Raw genomic sequence first — 18090 nt, 5'->3', positions numbered from 1 at the left:
TTATCGTCACGTTGAAAGAATGGTTGTGTAAAGTTTGGAAGGTTGCAGAGATGACTAATAACTGAGTATGTCCGTTTAAGAAACGGTAGACAAAAGACTGCCTGTTTTTCCAATGCCTGGCACCCTTTTATTGTCTTTATGAGGGCTTGATACAAGTTGGATATTCACAGATATGAAAGTTTTTCCTTGTTATAGTCTGATCAACAGGCGGTTTATCAATTTTCCCCTTGTTTTCCCAAACAGTTTTAGCATTTTAGCATTCCAGTTTTTTAGCTCTGCTGTCTTAAATCCGCTATTGCAGATTTTAAATATGTGCTGCTAAGTTTTACTCTGGTTGTATTTTTATTCTGTAGTTTTAATCTATTACCTTTTATATTGTATTTTCTGTTGTATTTTTTGTGGTTTTAATTTTGTGAACCACCCAGAGAGCTTTGACTATTGGGCGGTATACAAATGAAATACATACATACATACATTTTTTGACAATCTGTTTAATTATTTTGCTTTTTTACCTGTTTAATAACATACCAGCTACATCTTTAGAATGATACTTTGCAGGAATGTTAGATAATGTAGATGATTGTTTTTTGTATGAATGTTATATTGTTTATAGTGTGTATTATACACACACACACACACATATAAATAAATAAAAGACAAAAGAAACCATCTTCTAAGAATTAACTCTGATAAAGATAGACCCACTTGTCATCCTGTTGCTTAAAGAGTATTAAAATTATTTTGCCAAATCCCAGAATCCACAAAGCGTGTAGGCCTTTACACAGTAATCAGACAGCAAGCTCACACTGCTATGTGCCTTAGGTTTGTTCTGTAATGCAAACATTTTATACTTTAGTTTTAATTTTACTTTGTTTTTTAGCACTTTTACCAGGCTTTCCTACAAAATGTAGTCAGAGCACCTTACAAAATAAAATAAGTTAAAAGCAGATTATAAAGGCTTGCAAAACTGATACGGGAACTGGGAGGGGGTAGTGGAATTGTGATGGCACAGGCATCAGCCGAAACAGCCATATCGTTCCCATTTCAGCTCTGCCATCTTTAAATCCTTCACAATCAGGTTTTTCCCGAGTTCTCCTCTCCAGAGCAGAAAGCGAGGGTGTTTACAAAGCAGTGAAACCACCTCCACCACTCTCTCATTGGTGACAGAGAAGAACTCTGTGCATGATCAAATGCATACTTGTTTTGCTTCACAAATTTCCAGAGTTGGGCGCTGGCACCGTAAACGGGTTTGGGGGCTAAGCTCTGGTGTCCCACCGGGCTCAAATTAAGCCCCAAATGTAAACGGGGGAAAAAATAAAGCCAAAGTTACTTCCATGTGCTGAAAGCTCCAAGACTGTTAAATGATTATGGGGTGTTTCTAGCTGTCCAGGGAAGGCCTGGAATATCCATCAACAAGACAAGCAAACAGCAAGCTGGGAGCGGGCCAGATTGAACGGAGCAATGGCCAATACAGAAAAAGAGTACGGCGTAGGAGGGAGAAAGGAAAAACAGATCTTAGCGATGGAGGTCAGGGAAGGCTTGAATCAAAACTCGACATGGACAGCCGGAGCTATGTTCTGTAGCGGCTGCAGGGCCAACATCACGGGTAGGCACAATTGGGCACCTTCTATGCACGGGAAGCTTTACTTCATTGCAATCTTGCCTCTGACATGAATTCATTAGATGGCCTCAGGCAAATTGTTATTCTTTCTGCTTCAGCCATTATCCGCCCCCAGGCCTGCAATGTGCAAGACAGTATTTACTTGTTTGTGGCATTTACATCCTTCCTTTTCCTCCAAGGAGCCCAAGGGGCACACACGGCCCTCCTCCTCTCCATTTTATCCTCACAACAACCCTGTGAGGGAGGTTAGGCTGAGAGTCAGTGACTGGCCCAAAGTCACCCAGTGGGCTTCATGGCCAAGTGGGGACTTGAACCCAGGTCTCCTCAGCCCCAGTCCAACACTCTAACCACAACACCACACTGGTGGTATTATTACAGAGATAATAGTAATTTCCTACCTTAGGAAGCGGCTCCTAAGGATCACTGAGATAATGCCCTGGTTTGCATGTAACGGCGGCAACTCATGGATTAATTAATGCGTACTGGGCACATTCCGTGGCCATTTTGAATATTCAACAATTAGTTAGGTTAACTGTGGGTTGTTTAACCCATGATTAATATATAGTGTCCCGGTTCAGACATCACATAGCAGCCCCTAATCAGGGGCTGAATATTCAAAAAGGGTGAAGAACATGCCTGGCACACACCATATCAATTCTTGGCTTAATTAACCCACGATTTGCTGCAGTTATGTGCGGACAGCCCCAACATATAAACTTTGGACTCTCAAAAGGTACCTTATGAATGGTAAGTAAGCACACCAACACATACACCACACACACACACACCCTGAGATGTTTTTCTCACACAGTCAACCAATTAATTTAGGAATTTTCAGTTGCTTTATCATCTGCCTTTTAACCGATTAACCAGTTGATCAGGTTTTAAGAAATTTGCATATTATCCACATTTCAATATACATACCCTTTTGAGTTACTGACAAAATTTTAGATAACATCCAATTTAATAAACAAAAGCTAATACTGACTATTAGTCACCAGCCTGCCAATGTTTGTAAGCCCCCAAAGAGGAAAGATATAAAACAATTCCCCCCAGCCACAAGGCCCAAGAAATGTCCGTATTATCTGGAAATGGCGGAATGAAACCCTAGTGTAGTTGCGCCAATCCACTATACCACAGCGCCACCTAGTGCTTGTGTAATGGAACATATAGAAAGGCAGAGAAAGAAACCCCCCAGAAAAAAACATGTGTAAAGGATCTGATCTTAACCCCATAAAGAATCTGGAAGCAGAAGCCCTGGTAAAGTGGTGGGTTAGAAGCCTCATGTAGAAAAGCCCCTAGACTTTCCTCAATCAAAAAAAGCCGCGGAAATGGTTGCAAAGAACGGGAGAGGCCCTGGAGAATAACGATGTCGTGTAAAGCACCTGCAAACTACACTGAGCGCACAGTAAATGCCTCATGCCGAAAGGCTGCAAATGTAGTCTTTAAGCAACACACTAATTTGTGTGACTCTGCTTAGCTTTCAGTATTTACAGAATTAATTATTCTGCACTGTAAGTCCAAATTCAGACACCTGCTTAGCACAGCCACCAGGGAGCTGCTATAGCCTCGAACCATGCAAGGTGCCTGCAAGGAGTTTGATCTGAGCTATCCAAGCAGCTGAGGTTTAGCAAAATGAACTGTTTTCATTGGCATTTTGCTTCCATTTAGCATGCTCAGCTCTTACAAAGCTTACCTTAATTGGAAACAACATTGTTTAGGACAGGGGCGGGCACATTCCAGTCTTGCAAAAACTACTTTGTTTTTGACTAGAACCCCAGATCCCCCAAACACAGCCAGGTGCAAAAGAGCTGAATGAAAATAATTCTGAGCCCAGGAATTTCCTTTGCTGAGCTGAACGAAGCTCCCAGTCGTTCCCCACAGAAATCCACTCCTGGTTACCCCAAACTATCTTCATTTGAGCAGTTTAATTTGGGCAGGGGGTCCTTTTGTTGCTGCTATTATTAAAGAACTAGAAGTCAGAAATCCTTGTGGATCTACTGCAAATCACCCAGAGACTCCTGCCCTCCCCTAGTTCAGGAAACCCACAATGAAAGTGAAAGTGACAGGAACTGCTGAAGATCTCATTACAACCAGTCAGAGAGAGAGAGGACCTCAACCCTTAGAAACAGAAAAGCAGGTACATCTGACTCCCATCTGGCGGACTGCTGGCCAGCATGTTATCTGGCCGATCTCTGTTCATGGTTAATCTCTCTCCAGGTTTTTTTCTATTCGGGTGAGTAAATTCCAGATTAAATTGGTGACTTTTTATGCTGCACTTTGGAACGGTAACATGCCACGTTACGTTTAAAAAGAGGTGTGTGTGTGTGTGTGTGTGTGTGTGTGGAGAAAGAGAGAGATGTGGAGAAGCTGGAAAAATCCAGATGATGAGACACCAGGAGAGGAACTGGTTTGTGGAGGCCTGAGACTGAGCCATGAACGAGATGTTCATGAGTCATGACCAAGATGGCCACCTGTTCCTGGTTTGGATGCGAGGAACAGAGGAAGCCGCCTTATACCAAGACAGACCCTTGGCCCATCTCGCCCAGTGTTGTCGATGCTGACTGGCAGCAGCAGCTCTCCAGGAACGAATTTTCCTAGCCCTACCTGGAGATGCTGGGGATTGAACCCGGGACCTTCTGCGTACCAAGCATGTGCTCTGCCACTGAGTGACAGTCCCGCCCATGTCATGATAATGACAGATCTTGCCTCTGTCGTGACTGTCTCCCAGCACCGGCACCTCCATTTGCAGACCTCCCATGCCACAGACTGATGCTGCAGTATTGTAGTAAGAACGAGATGGTGGATGTAGAACTCTTAGCTTGGACGCTCTTGATGTAACGGCAAAGCTATATTCTTAAGGCAGGTCAGGATTTGGCTCAAGACAGAACTTAAGGGCTGGAAGAGGGGGAATGATACACAGCACGGCAAATTTAAACCGGATACAAACCTGCACCACTGTGTTCCTAGCCCAAGGATCTCAGGAACTCAATTTATAATAAGAAAAGAGGATGCCTGTCTGTCCGTCACTGCCATAGCTCTAAGACTGTGAAAACTAGGCAACTGGAACATGGCATACATATTAAGGGGATCCTAGGGGTGTGTGCCTGGGTGTTATTTTGTTTTTAAAATGCATTAATTAGTGTGTCCAATGTGTCCACGTGCTTGAAGCCTGCAGCAAAATCTTCAGTAACTAGGGGAGACTTCCCTTGTTTCAAACTGTATGGACTACAAAGCTATGTGCTGGTTAGGGATGATTAGTAGGCCGAAGGACACAGCTGTAGGCCCGTCCCCTCCCACTACTGTGGGGCAGCCCCCCTCAGGGGAATGGAGAGGGCAACCCCCTCCGCTGAGGGGCTACAGGGATGCACTTGGCAGGGGCAATGCCTGGGAGTGTCAGCAGGCATGGCTTTTCTCAGGCAGGGAGGGCACAATGCGTCCACCTCTAACAGCTGTGCAAGTTTGCCTGCAGCCTTCACGGTATCAGTGTATGGGCTATTCGCACCCGTGCGAAGCCGGTTCCGTTTGCTAGTCTCTAACAAAACATCAGGACAGATCAAAGGAAGGTTACAACAGCTGGGATTGTTTAGCTTTGAAAAAAGGGGAGACATGATTGAGATCTACAAAATGATGCCTGGTGGGGAGAATGTGGAGAGGGAGACATTTTTCTCCCTCTCTCAAAATGCTAGAACCCGGGGTCATCCTGTGAAGCTGATGGGTGGGAGAGTCAGGACAGATAAAGGGAAGGATTTCTTCACACAGCACACAGTCAAACTATGGCATTCGCTACCGCAGGATGTAGTGATGGCCACCGATCTGGATGGCTTTAAAAGAGGGTTGGACAAATTCCCGGAGGAGAAGGCTATTAGGGCTCCCAGTTTTGATGGCTCTGTGCTACCTCCAGTACCAGCGGCAGTGAGCCTATGTACCCCAGTTGCTGGGGAACAGGGGCGGGAGGGCGCTGTTGCACTCGTGCCCTGCTTGTGGGTTCCTGGTCGACAGCTGGCCGGCCACTGTGTGAACAGAATGCTGGACTAGATGGACCCTTGGTCTGATCCAGCAGGGCTCTCCAGATGTTCTTATGTACTTTGCTTATTGCATTTGCATCACACAGGCTTCTTCCATGGTGGAACTCAAAGGAACATACGTATAGGGCCCTCCAGTCTCCCCTCCAGCAAATGAGACTAGACCCAGGCTTGCTTAGCTTCAGCAAGGTCACCACATCATATGCTTTCAAGTGCCTTGCACTTTATTTATTTATTTGTTTGTTTGTTTGTTTATTTATTTCACTGCTATACCGCCCAATAGCTGAAGCTCTCTTTATTTATTTTTATATCTTATATCCCACCTACTTCCCCACGAAGGAACTCAAGGCAGCAAAGAGACAAAATCAGCAATATTTAAAAGAATGACTTCCAACCCCTTACTCATACAACAAGCTTTTATAAAAAAAATGTAAATTAATAAACATCAACAATAACACTTTATGAGAACAGGAGTTAATAATAAGGGCTAAAACAAAACAAAGAAACCCAAGGGTTATTAAAACTTTAAGCCTCTTCCAAATATTGAAAGTACTGTCTTGTATTATCTTGCTATAATCCTTACACTGAGCTTTTATCCTGCGATTGAGATTGCTCCTTCACGGAAGTTTCCGGGTTCTTTACATGACGCCGTGATCATTCAAGGCGTCTCCTGCAATAAACGCCCTCTGTTCCGTTTTAAAATAGATCCCAGATAATGAGCTATCAAATTACCCCCTTGTGTTCCGCTTCAGTTTCCTCCGTGAAAAGAGAAGCGAGATCAATGAAGGATAATGGAAGACTCAGATACGGGGAGAAGGAGGGGGAAAGGGGAGGGGGAAAAGGAAGCAGGTGAAAAAGGGAGTCGTTGTGATCCTGCATTTAAAATGGAAGCAGAAAGCCCCGTTTTAAATGCAGGATTTTAGGCTGGTGTAGAGATGCCCTGTTGTAAGGTAGGCCAGCATACGAAGATGGGAAGAGCCCTGCTGCTTCAGACCAAAGGTCCATCTAGCACAGCTTTCCCCAACCTGGTTCCCTCCAGATGTGTTGGACTACAACTCCTAGTATCCCCAGCCAGCATGGCTGGCTGGGGGATGCTGGGAGCTATAGTCCAACACAACTGGAGGGAACCAGCTTGGGGAAAGCTGATCTAGCAGATAGGTAATACACTTGATGATGATGATAATTCACACTAAGATTCACGATAATGGTAAAGTATTATTTCCAACAATGGTTAGCCCCAATTTGCAGAGAGGCTACATCACTGCAGCTACGTCGAAGGCCAGGGCTAGGAATTTTCCCTTGAAACAGATGGACAATCAGTTTATCACAGCACAATCTATCCCTGGCTAATCGTAGCTCCTTTGGGTTGGCTCTGCTTGTCTCCCACTGCAATGCCCTGAATGCCATCCAACAAACCCCGCCTGCCCCTTACCTCCTGATGGGGTTCTGCCTTGTTCTCTCCCCTCTTCAAGAGCCATCCTTTAGTAACGGTCTAGCCTTTCCCTCTTATAAAATGGACTTAGGTATGAAATAAACATACCGGGTAGCAGCAGAAACATCAGCAGGAGGTGGCCCAGGCAGCAGCAGGAGCTGTGTAAACCCATCACACCAGTCAGAATCCACATCCAAGGGACGTCCCGAGAGAGGCGCAAGTCCATTCGGACATGGCACAGGCGCCAGCAGCTGTACGTTGCTTCCAGCGCTAGCAGCCTCAAAGGTTACACTGTCTTCTGCTGGTCTCTTATTCACCACCAAGTGTTTTTTTTCCCTCCTTCATCTTGGAAAAAGTTCTGATTGGCTGCTAAAAATAAATTAGAAGTTTGGTCTTTCCCGCCCCCCTCCTTCCTCCGTCACGTGGATACAACTTGTTAAAAAACAAGAGGAAAAAAGATACAGATTGTTTTTGTAAGATGCCAAAATAGCAAAGAGGAAAGCATCCCAAATTATAAACTAGCAAATGTAGAGAAAATTGCTCATATTTCGAGGGTGAACTGTGGTGTTGAAAAACTTCAGGAACAAGATAGCAAGATTCACCAGCTGATATCTTAAAGTTTTAACCCTCTCTGACCATACGCAGAGTGCCATTCACTCACTACTGAATAATCACAGCAGGTTCTGGGATTCCAGGATAGAAGGCAGATATCTCGCAGACTTGAGCTTGCATTACACTTCCCATTTTATAAATAAACAAACTGATGAATTGTTAATATTATTAATAACCAACAAGTCTAAACAGGTTCAAACAGCTGGGATTGTTTCGCTTGGAAAAAAGGAGGGTCAGGGGAGACATGATAGAGGTTACACTTACAAAATTATGCCTGGTGAGGAGAATGTGGACAGGGAGACATTTGTCTCCCTCTCTCAAAATACTAGAACCCGGGGTCATCCTATGAAGCTGATGGGTGGGAGATCCAGATCAAAGGAAGGACTTCTTCACACAGCGCATAGTCAACTATGGAATTCGCTACCACAGGAAGTAGTGATGGCCACCAGTTTGGGTGGCTTTCAAAGGGGGTTGGACAAATTCCTGGAGGAAAAGGCTATCAATGGCCACTAGTCTTGATGGCTCTGTGCTACCTCCAGTACCAGCGGCAGTGAGCCTATATGCACCAGTTGCTGGGGAACATGGGCGGGAGGGTGCTGCTGCGCTCATGCCCTGCTTGTGGGTTCCTGGTCAACAGCTGTTTGGCCGCTGTGTGAACAGAATGCTGGACTAGATGGACCCTCTTCTTATGTTCTTAGTTCTCTGATGTTTTCCTAGGCCTAATTTTGAGTCAAGATCCAGCCCTGGAACATGTAATGTAATATTAAAGATGAGTTCGCCTCTGAACATATGCAGAGTGCAACTTCCCCCACATTGAAAGCCAGTGTGGTGTAATGGTTAGAGCGTTGTACTGGGACTCAGGAGGCCCGGGTTCTAGTCCCCACTCAGCCATGGAAGCTCACTGGGTGACTTTGGGCCAGTCACTGACTCTCAGCCTCACCTGCCTCACAGGATAAATGAGGATAAAAGGAGGATAAAAGAGGATAAAATGGAGAGGAGGAGGGTCATGTAAGCCACCTTGAGTTCCTTGGAGTTAAGAAGGCAGGATATAAGTGTAAGTACCATCACCTCTGAATACCCACAACCTTTCCCTAAACAGTGGTGAGAACCAGGGGATACGCCTTCCAGATCAAAGTCTTCTGACTTCAGCCCCAACGTCCTTGGGGCTTCACGGGCATTGAAGTAATATTATTAAGTCATTATTTCCACTGTTCAGCCAGATTATGTCCCAAAGTAGCGTACAACTGAAACCCACACAAAGGTGCAATACAAACTAGTGAGGTGTTGGAGGACTTTGGACATCTTTTCTTGACTCCCGGCAGTTGATGTCATCATCCAAGTTCCAGGCAATTCTCCCCGGAAGGAGAGGTCAGAAGGAGCTGTTGTTGAACTCCAAAGCTGGCCAACCCACACAAGCAGCCTTTCATGGCTCTGCAAGGGAATCAGAGTTATATGCTTTCTTTCCACTTTTTATACTTAGTGGGTTCTGTGACGCATATGAAACACAGGTATAAGGGCAGCATGTTAGAAAGCAAGGCAGAAATCCTGAACAGTTAACAATGGGCATTGTTTACTGGGCCATTTTCCTTTGGGCCGGGAGTATGCAAGCTTCTGAGTAACACAGAAGTCTTCATCAGGCAGAAACGCTCTGCACAGTTCCAAAGCCTGCATCCTCCCATGCTAAATTACTAACGTTTACTCGTTAAAAAAGAGAGCATCCTTTCAATTTTAAAACGTTTGTGCCTTTTGTTTTGTTTTGCTGGGAAACTTTGCTGCTGCCCTAGAGCTGCAAATTCCTTTGTGGTAAAAAATTACAAGGTTTGCGTGGAAAGCGAGTTGAAGCCTTGTGCAACTGAAACCCTGAATTAGGGACTCTTTTGTCAGCACAATGGAACAGGGAGAGGACTTGAAAACCGAGCCAGTCTTTGCTGCAGAGCAGGAGAGAAAACGGAGTCCTATTTTTCTTCGGAACCCTTTGACATCCAAATGAGGGGCAGTCAGTGCCATTTCCAGGTTCTGGGGGGCTCTTATGCAAAGTGCTTTCAGTGGGCTCCCCTCCCTGGGTACGCCCCCCCCCCCACACCTTTCACTTCCTTCTTCTTCTGGGCTCAATCCACACCACCGAAGGATAAGGCGTGACAAAGTTACTGCTCCTTCTCCACATTCCTCCAGTGATGCAGTGGTTAATTTTGAAGCGCAGGTGCTCACGGGGACAGTCACCATAGCCACACTGCCAAGAAAAGTCCAAAAATGGCGGTGATGGGCAGACACACATCCATTCCAAACAGAGTCCAAAAATGCAGGCAGCTGTGTTAATCCATATCAACAATCCATTTCTTTCTAGCAGGTCTTTTGCAAAGCAAATCAGTCTTAACTGCCCATTCCAGACCAAGCCGTCCTAAAATGCTTTGCATTGCAACAGGGTAAGCTCACAAGGATATATTGTTGCTGGGAAAATCCATTTTTCCTGGCTATTGTGAAGATTCTTATGGGGATCTTATAGGCCCCTTCCAACCCTACCATTCTATGATTCTACGATTGCAGTTAAGTTCAGAGGGAATTATGATATGGGTGGGGTGGCAGATGAAGGGCTTCTTCACACAGAGCTTTTGTCCTGCTAGTGAGATTGCTCACTCACGGAAGTTTGCGGGTCCTATAGATGACGTTGTCAACCTCCAGTGCATCTCCCGCACTAAATGACCTTTATTCCGTTTTTTAAAAGATCGGAAATAATGAGCTATCAAATTACAGCGCTTGAGTTTCCTTGTGATAAGAGGAAAACTGGCAAGAAGAGGAGCTAGACCACAGCGCCACCTAGCGGCTGTGTAATGAAACACATTGAAGACTCAGATAAGGGGGAAAAGGAGCGGGGGAAAGGTGGGGAAGGAAGCGCATGTAAAAGGAATCTGTCGTGATCCTGCATTTAAAACAGAAGCAGAAATCCCCATGTAAAATGTGGGATTTTAGGCTGGTATAGAGATGCTCTGATCAAAAAGTCATGGTGCTGCGTCCCTATGCGCCCTTGTTCCGCTATACCGCTGTGCTCCTCTCACTATGTGCTCACGCAGCGAGCTGAGTGATAGCAGTAGCAAGGGCAGCAGCAGCAGATCCAGCAGGCACGAGGGACTGACGCACCAACTCTGGATGCCATTGTACTTATCGGCTCCTGGTACTGAGCTCATGCGTTTTACCAGGAATGTGAACATCCAAAGCTGCCTTAGGCTCAGTACTGATGACCCCAAAGGTCACACGTGGGGAGGCCTTAGCACTTGCTAAGGCCCCCAAACGCTACCACACATGGCAGCAAAAAATAAATCATACCACGTTTTTCTGTAATACAAACAAAGCAAAACTATGGTAGAAAACCTTGCTACTTGGTAAGCTGGCAATCTGTTAGCCTCTTTCAGCCCGAGGGCCGAAATTCCACTTTGCAAAAGCTCTCGGGGGCTGCATTCCATTGGCGTGTGGGGCCAGTGGCAAAAGGGGCAGGACCAACAACCCCCAAACACCAGCATAGTGTAGCTTACAGCACTTTATGCCAGTACCTAAGCTTTAGGAGAGGCATTTCAGCTTTTTAGAGGGAGGGGATGTGCAAAATCCAGGAAATCACCAAACAATTGGCAGTTGGGGGAAAGCGGGTGGGGCCAGCCGGAGGGGCAGGGTCTTCTAGGGAACCCAGGGGGCTGAATCTAGCTCCCAGGCCTGAGGCTCCGTGCCCCTGGTATGACGGGTCTTATACCGTATATCCGTATATTGAGTCAAACGAGCGGTCCATCTAGCTTGGTAAGCCCAGTAAAGGAGGGACCGTAGCTCAGTGGTACAGCCCCTCCTTCGCGTGCAAAAGGTCCCAGGTTCAGTCCCTGGCATCTCCAAGTAGGAGTAGGAAAGAATCCTGGCTGAATGCCTGGAGAGCCGCTGCCAGTCGGAGTCAACAGCACTTGGGCTAGATGGACCAAGGGTCTGATAAGGCAGCTGCTCATGTCCCAAAGTTTGGCAATGAGGAAAAGAAAGAGAAGGTGGAAGTCTCTAGTTCTGGAGACAAGCAAAATAACACAGGAAGTAACCACCCAATGTTTGATGTTGTTCAAAAGCTTGCATCAGGGGCATGATGATGGGATTGCTGCGAAATAGGTTCCTGTTGGTGCAGAAAACTGTGAGTTAAAAGAAATTGTTTAGCGTGTTGCATATCACAGAATCATAGAATAGCAGGGCTGGAAGGGGCCTACAAGGCCATCAAGTCCAACCTCCTCTCAGTGCAGGAATCCAAGTCAGAGCATCCCCGACAGGTGGCTGTCCAGCCTCGTCTTGAACGCCTCCAGTGTGGGAGAGCCCACCACCGCCCTAGGGAATGGGTTCCATTGTCGTATTGCTCTAACAGTCAGGACGTTTCTCCTGATGTTCAGCCGGAATCCGGCTTCCTGTAACTTGAGCCCATTCTTCCGTGTCCTGCACTCTGGGATGATCAAGAAGAGATCCTGGCCTTCTTCTCTGTGACAACCTTTCAAGTACTTGAAGAGCGCTGTCCTATCTCCCCTCAGTCTTCTCTTCTCAAGGCTAAACATGCCCAGTTCTCTCAGTCTCTCCTCACAGGGCTTTGTTTCCAGTCCCCTGATCATCTTTGTTGCCCTCCTCTGAACCCTCTCTGGTTTGTCTGCATCCTTCTTCAAGTGTTGTGCCCAGAACTGGACACAGTACTCCAGATGAGGCCTAACCAGTGCTGAGTAGAGGGGAACTAGTACTTCCCGGGATTTGGAAGCTATGCTTCTATTAATGCAGCCCCAAAGAGCATTGGCCTTTTTTGCAGCCACATCACATTGTTGGCTCATCTTCAGCTTGTGATCGACAACAATTCCAAGTTCCTTCTCGCTCGTAGTGCTGTTGAGCCACGTATCCCCCATCTTGTAACTGTGCATTTGGTTTCTTTTTCCTAGGTGCAGAACTTGGCATTTATCCCTATTAAATGTCATTCTGTTGTTTTCTGCCCAGCGCTCCAGTCTATCCAGATCACTTTAAATTTTGTTACTTCACATACTTCACTTCTCCCTTGTACTCAGGCTTTGGGGCAAGTTCCTTGTCCTTTGCCACGCCTCCCATGGCAGCCATTTTGTGATGGTGCCCAGGAGAGTTCCACAAATTGTCAAATGTGCCCCTGGCCCCAAAAGGTTGCCTGCCACCATATGCTCCAACACCAACAGAAGGTGGACCTGTACGAGCAGGAAGGAAGAGGCCTCAGTAACCAGGGGCGAACAAATGCCGTTGCCCGACGTTTAGGGTGAACGCTTAGATGCCACCAAAAAAAGAAGACAAAAGAAGGCACAGATTTGCGCAAATTTTGCATCTGCTGGTTTATATGTGTAGATGCAAAATTAGAAACACTTATAATTTGAACAGAAATGTGATACATCTCGCCCCAGTGGGGCAGACTGTGACCAGGTGACCTGCGTACCTGTCTGTTCAGTCTGCTGCCCAGGCGCTGCTAACTGCTATGGGGCAACTTCAAGGCCCTGCTCTGCTTTCCCTCACGGTCCTTTGATGTCAAACCAGACTTGTACTATATAGTCCATCAAACAGAGGACACCTTCAAATAGAGGACTGTCCTCTGTAAAGTGGGAGACATGGACACCCTACTGATCCTCCCCCCAGCTGTGATTTAGAAGTTCAATGACTGCAGTGGTGCATGTAATGTTGCCGCTGTTTGGGCCTTCAGCCGGCGTCAGTCGAAGGCCGCCACCTTTCAAGCACCTCCGGGTGGAACTTGAGCTGTCCTGACACATGTCCGAAGGACGAGAGCCATCTGGGTCGCAGCCGCTGGGGCTGGCACAGAGGCCTGCTGAGGAAACAGTCCTGGCGGTGACTAGGCAGTGACTAGTCAGCCCCCAAAGGCCATGGCGATGACTCAGACATGCCCCAAATAAGCCACACGCAAGGCTCTGGTGAAAATAAATACATAATAAATAATATTTAAAATATGTACTGCAAAAAGCTGGATTCCGCAGCCTGTGTAAACTCTTCCAGTCAAGGAAGCATGCAATATATTTGCTTCTTTCGCATAATTCGTGCAAATCCTGCTCAGAATCATCTGGCTTTTCAGATTCCATCAGGGGCTGCCTCCAGCATTACAACCATCTCTTCATAGCCAAAAGGGCTAGAGACTTGCTTTATTTTAAAAATCTCAGGCTGCCAAATTCTGAGGCCTATACCAAATGTCACACTTGCCTGCTAGGGTCACGTAAGCATATATTACATGCATCCCTGGCTAGAAGGGCCAGGCATTTTTAAGATCAGAGGATTTTAAAGTCTTTTCCTCAGCAGCAATGACAATGAGGACTGGAAGCCTAAGCGGCATTCAAAGTCCTTTTTTTTCTGGGTGGGTTTGGGATGCACATCCCAAACTCCATTTACACCACCTATTCTAGGTTAGTTTAAGCTGTTAGGGTCTCTGCCCCCTTCATCAGCAATGCAGTGAAGTCATTTTAGATTATCTAACTTAATTACCTTATGCTGCTCTCTCCATTTTAAATGGCAATGTGTATTGATTTAAAAAGAAGAAAGAGCCTTGTGGTACTTTAAAGACCAACACGTTTATTCAGGATAATTTCCCTGTTTTCCCCAGACACACACCCTTCAGCAGTATCTCAACTGCTTTGTGACTTTCCATGAAGGGCGACTACCATGCTCCGTCCTTGTTCAGCTGTTGGTTCTTTTATTTTTTCAGTTTACAGACTAATATTTTATGCATAAACTGGGGAGTTCCCTCAAATGTGTAGAAACTCCCCAACCCTGTCTGCAATGGCCCCGTTTCACTGCTCTACTGACAGGTACGGGACCACCATTTTTTTTTTTAGAGACACTAACGAACAATTCTCCTTTAGTGCTCTGATTCCTTTTCCCTGCTCCTCTCTAGTTGCTGTTGTTCAGTCGTTGAGTCGTGTCCGACTCTTCGTGACCCCATGGACCCTAGCACGCCAGGCCTTCCTGTCCTGCGCTCTCTCCCGGAGCGTGCTCAAGTCCATATTCATTGCATCGGTGATGCCATCTCATCCTCTGCCGTCCCCTTCTCCATTTGCCTTCAGTCTTTCCCAGCATCAGGGTCTTTGCTCCTCTCTAGACATGGCTGCATTTTGCAAAACCTATTTGACTAAACGTTTGAGGGCAGGCTGTGGATCCTGTTTCCTTAAAGTCTGAAGAAGAGGTTCCAATTCCCCAGGGCGGAGTTGCGTGTGTAGCTCAGATTATTTTACAGAAATCAAATACATACCCTCCAACCCATCCCTGTGTCCCCAAATGTGAACACTAAAGTGAGGTTTTGATGTTTTCCAGTTGCTGCCTTGGAGTCTTGGAGTGGACCGAACTTCTATGTTATGCATCACTGCCATCTTCTGAGCATTTACTGGTATTGGAGTTCAGAAAATTAGAGTTATATATGCATGCATGCATGCATGCATGCATGCACTCTCTCTCTCTCTCTCTCTCTCTCTCTCACACACACACACACACACACACACACACACACACACACAAAGGATCTGTGCTTTTCAAAGCTGCCTGACCAGCAGAACTCCAACAGGTTGAGCATGGTGTTGCAGCACTGTGGAAGGCCTGCTCAGTGTCTCATTTGCAGGGTGGGGGGAGATATAAAATGACAGAGATTAAGAACAATAAAGGCCGTGTACACACCTGTAAGAACCAAGGCATGATGGGGTGGCTGACACTTCACTACTTGCAGGGCAGCTACAGCTAAGGGTGGGCAGAACACCCTGGGTTTCTGCCTCCCAAACGATGAAAATAGCCATGACGTGAGGTGCAGCACAAGCAAAAGGGAGAAGATCAGTGGGTGGATATGGGTGCGGCAGGCCCCTGGATTGTATTTTTGGCATGTTTTGTGGAAGTAAAACTTCTGGGTGTGGCAGAGAGGAGGGTGATGGAGTCATTGTTCCTTCTAAGATCAAACTCAGATACTGCGTGCCGACAGGACTGGAGCCAACTCAGGGCCAGTGAGAAACAAGAGGGAGGTATCAGCATGCTCCGCCCACCACTCGCTCCGCCCCCAGCTGCACATTGAGTGTGGGTGTCTGAAAAGGGAAAAGTGTGCGTATGCAAAGGCTTTCACATCGTTGGTAACCCTGTCCAACTGAAATTGACAGATTCGTTATTTATTATTACATTTATATCCCGCCTTTTTCTTCTTGCAAGGAGCTCGAGGTGTCTTACATGGTCCTCCTCCTCTCCACTTTATCCTCACAGCAACCCTGTGAGGTAGGTCAGGCTGAGAGTCCGTAACCCAGTGAAGTTCATGGAAGAGTGGGGAATGGAACCCAGGTCTCCTGTGTCTGCCAGCACTCTAACCAGTACACCGCACTGGCTTGCTGGACCACGCTGGAGGATGACATTTTGCAGCCAGTGATCTTGTCTCTGTCCCAATTATGGAAAGACATGTTGGTTATTGATCTTGCTTATTTTCAGTTTCTTACAGATTAAAGTATTTGTTAGAGGAATGCCATAGTGTATTCTCCTATTATAATGTAGCTAATGGTCCGATGATCACTTCCTGAGTTCCAGAGCGGCTGCATTTTGAAGAAAGGAACTAAACCAAGGGTGTGATCCAAATTCCCCTGGGGTATGCATGTATCTGCAGTTGGAATACAGATGTGTATCTTCTAGGGTAAATCATATTGAGCACAGGGGTGGCCCCCAGGGGAGGACTGAGCCACAGGGGCCCGTGGTGCTGCCATCCCAGGCCAAGGCAGCAAAGCGAACACAAGGGTGTGTGGGGATCACTCTTGCCGCATGCCCTCTTCATTAGCCCAGTGGTGCTTCTGACTACCCAGACAGCTGTTTGGCTGGCTGTGCAGAGCCCAATTGAACTGGGGAAAAAGACACCACAGCGACAGTCATCCTTGCATGCCCTCTGCAGCACTCCGATGCAGCCAAGATCGCAGTGTGGGACAAGGGGGATACTTTAGCCTCCCGCTCTCCCTGGAAACGCATCGTGTGTGTGTGTGTGTGTGTGTGTGTGTGTGTACACCCCGCAACCCAGCTCCATATGTGGCCCTCAGGGCTGAAAAAGGTGCCCATCCTTCACAGAGAAATCAAATCTGCATCTCTCTGCCTCTTCCCTCCAGGTAAAATTAACTTTTGGATTCTTTCAAAGTTGCTGTTGTTGTTGTTCAGTCGTTCAGTCGTGTCCGACTCTTCGTGACCCCACGGACCATAGCACGCCGGGCCTTCCTGTCCTGCGCTCTCTCCTGGAGCGTGCTCAAGTTCATGTTCATTGCATCGGTGATGCTATCTAGCCATCTCATCCTCTGCTGTCCCCTTCTCCTTTTGCCTTCAGTCTTTCCCAGCATCAGGGTCTTTTCCAGGGAGTTTTCTCTTTGCATTAGGTGGCCAAAATATTTGAGCTTCAGCTTCAGTATCTGTCCTTCCAATGAGCACTCAGGGTTGATTTCCTTTAGGATGGACTGATTGGACCTCCGTGCAGTCCAGGGGACTCGTAAGAGTCTTCTCCAGCACCACAGTTCGAAAGCATCGATTCTTCGGCACTCAGCCTTCCTTATAGTCCAGCTCTCACAGCCATGCGTTGCTACTGGGAAAACCATAGCTTTGATTGGACTTGGTTAAATCTTCCATGTTATCCAGCGCTGCCATCTCCTGGGCACTTGCTGCTACTAGACTTGCATTCTCCCCCTCCCCTCCTGCCCCCGACTCCATCTCTCTAATAGAATATCTTCCTGACATGCAGAATGCCAAGATATTCAGCATTTCCAGTTTCTGCACAGGGCCAGCGTCAAGAGTAGGCATGGGTAGGCATGACTGGGCACCCGCCAAGGGCCCACACCCCAGCAGGGGCCCACTGACAAGAGCCCGCTGGACTTGCTGCTCCTGTTCCCCGCTGCGACCTGCTTGTTCCCCCGCCTCTTGCTCTGGCCCAGACCGCGGCGGTGGTGAGGAAGAGGGGCAGGGGATGCCGCGGCCTCCTTGCTCCCTGGCTGTCTGCCTGCCAAGCAAGCACGTAGCAGCCATGAGGAGGAAGAGGAGTAGCGAGAGCAGCGGGGACCATGGCGGTGAAAGGTGGACTCACTTAGGGGCATATTGAGGGTGTCTTGCCCAAGGGCCCTCCAAAACCTGGAGCTGGCACCAGCGTTTCAGACTTGAAGATGCATGGCTGCTTAGAGGCCTGGATCTCACCCCAGGGACACTTCTGCCTCTAAGCACTGCAGAACATAAAAGCTGGCTTTCCAAAGTGTCCCCCCAATTTAATCCTTACTCAGATCGCGCCCAGCTAACATGGTCTGAACAAGGCCTTCCTTCCTAGTATAACATACATTATACAGTGGTGTGTGTGTGTGGGGGGAGAGAGAGAGATTGAGATTTGGGGCAAATACGTCTTTTTGTTTAAG

General features: G+C 47.1%; 1 protein-coding gene and 1 long non-coding RNA gene across 2 annotated transcripts in view; one reads left to right on the top strand and one right to left on the bottom strand.

Moving 5' to 3' along the window:
- ITGA10 (integrin subunit alpha 10) overlaps nucleotides 1-7403 on the bottom strand; it is a 79125-nt gene extending 71722 nt beyond the window's left edge. The window contains exon 1 of the mRNA XM_084824659.1: nucleotides 7187-7403. Coding sequence (XP_084680785.1) covers nucleotides 7187-7304 — 118 coding nt within the window. The 5' untranslated portion in view covers nucleotides 7305-7403. The remainder of the gene's footprint in view (nucleotides 1-7186) is intronic.
- On the top strand, nucleotides 3686-16183 carry LOC146334208 (uncharacterized). Its single transcript, XR_014786351.1, has 3 exons — nucleotides 3686-3857; nucleotides 15011-15083; nucleotides 15884-16183. It is a non-coding gene; the product is annotated as an uncharacterized LOC146334208 (long non-coding RNA).
- Nucleotides 16184-18090: the final 1907 nt, after the last annotated feature.

Source organism: Heloderma suspectum, chromosome 17 (assembly GCF_057233095.1).
Source record: "Heloderma suspectum isolate Gila_16-S chromosome 17, 16-S_ref, whole genome shotgun sequence".
Classification (NCBI taxonomy): domain Eukaryota; kingdom Metazoa; phylum Chordata; class Lepidosauria; order Squamata; family Helodermatidae; genus Heloderma; species Heloderma suspectum.
The sequence above is the reverse complement of the archived record's forward strand: the minus strand, read 5'-3'. Positions and strand labels throughout refer to the sequence as shown.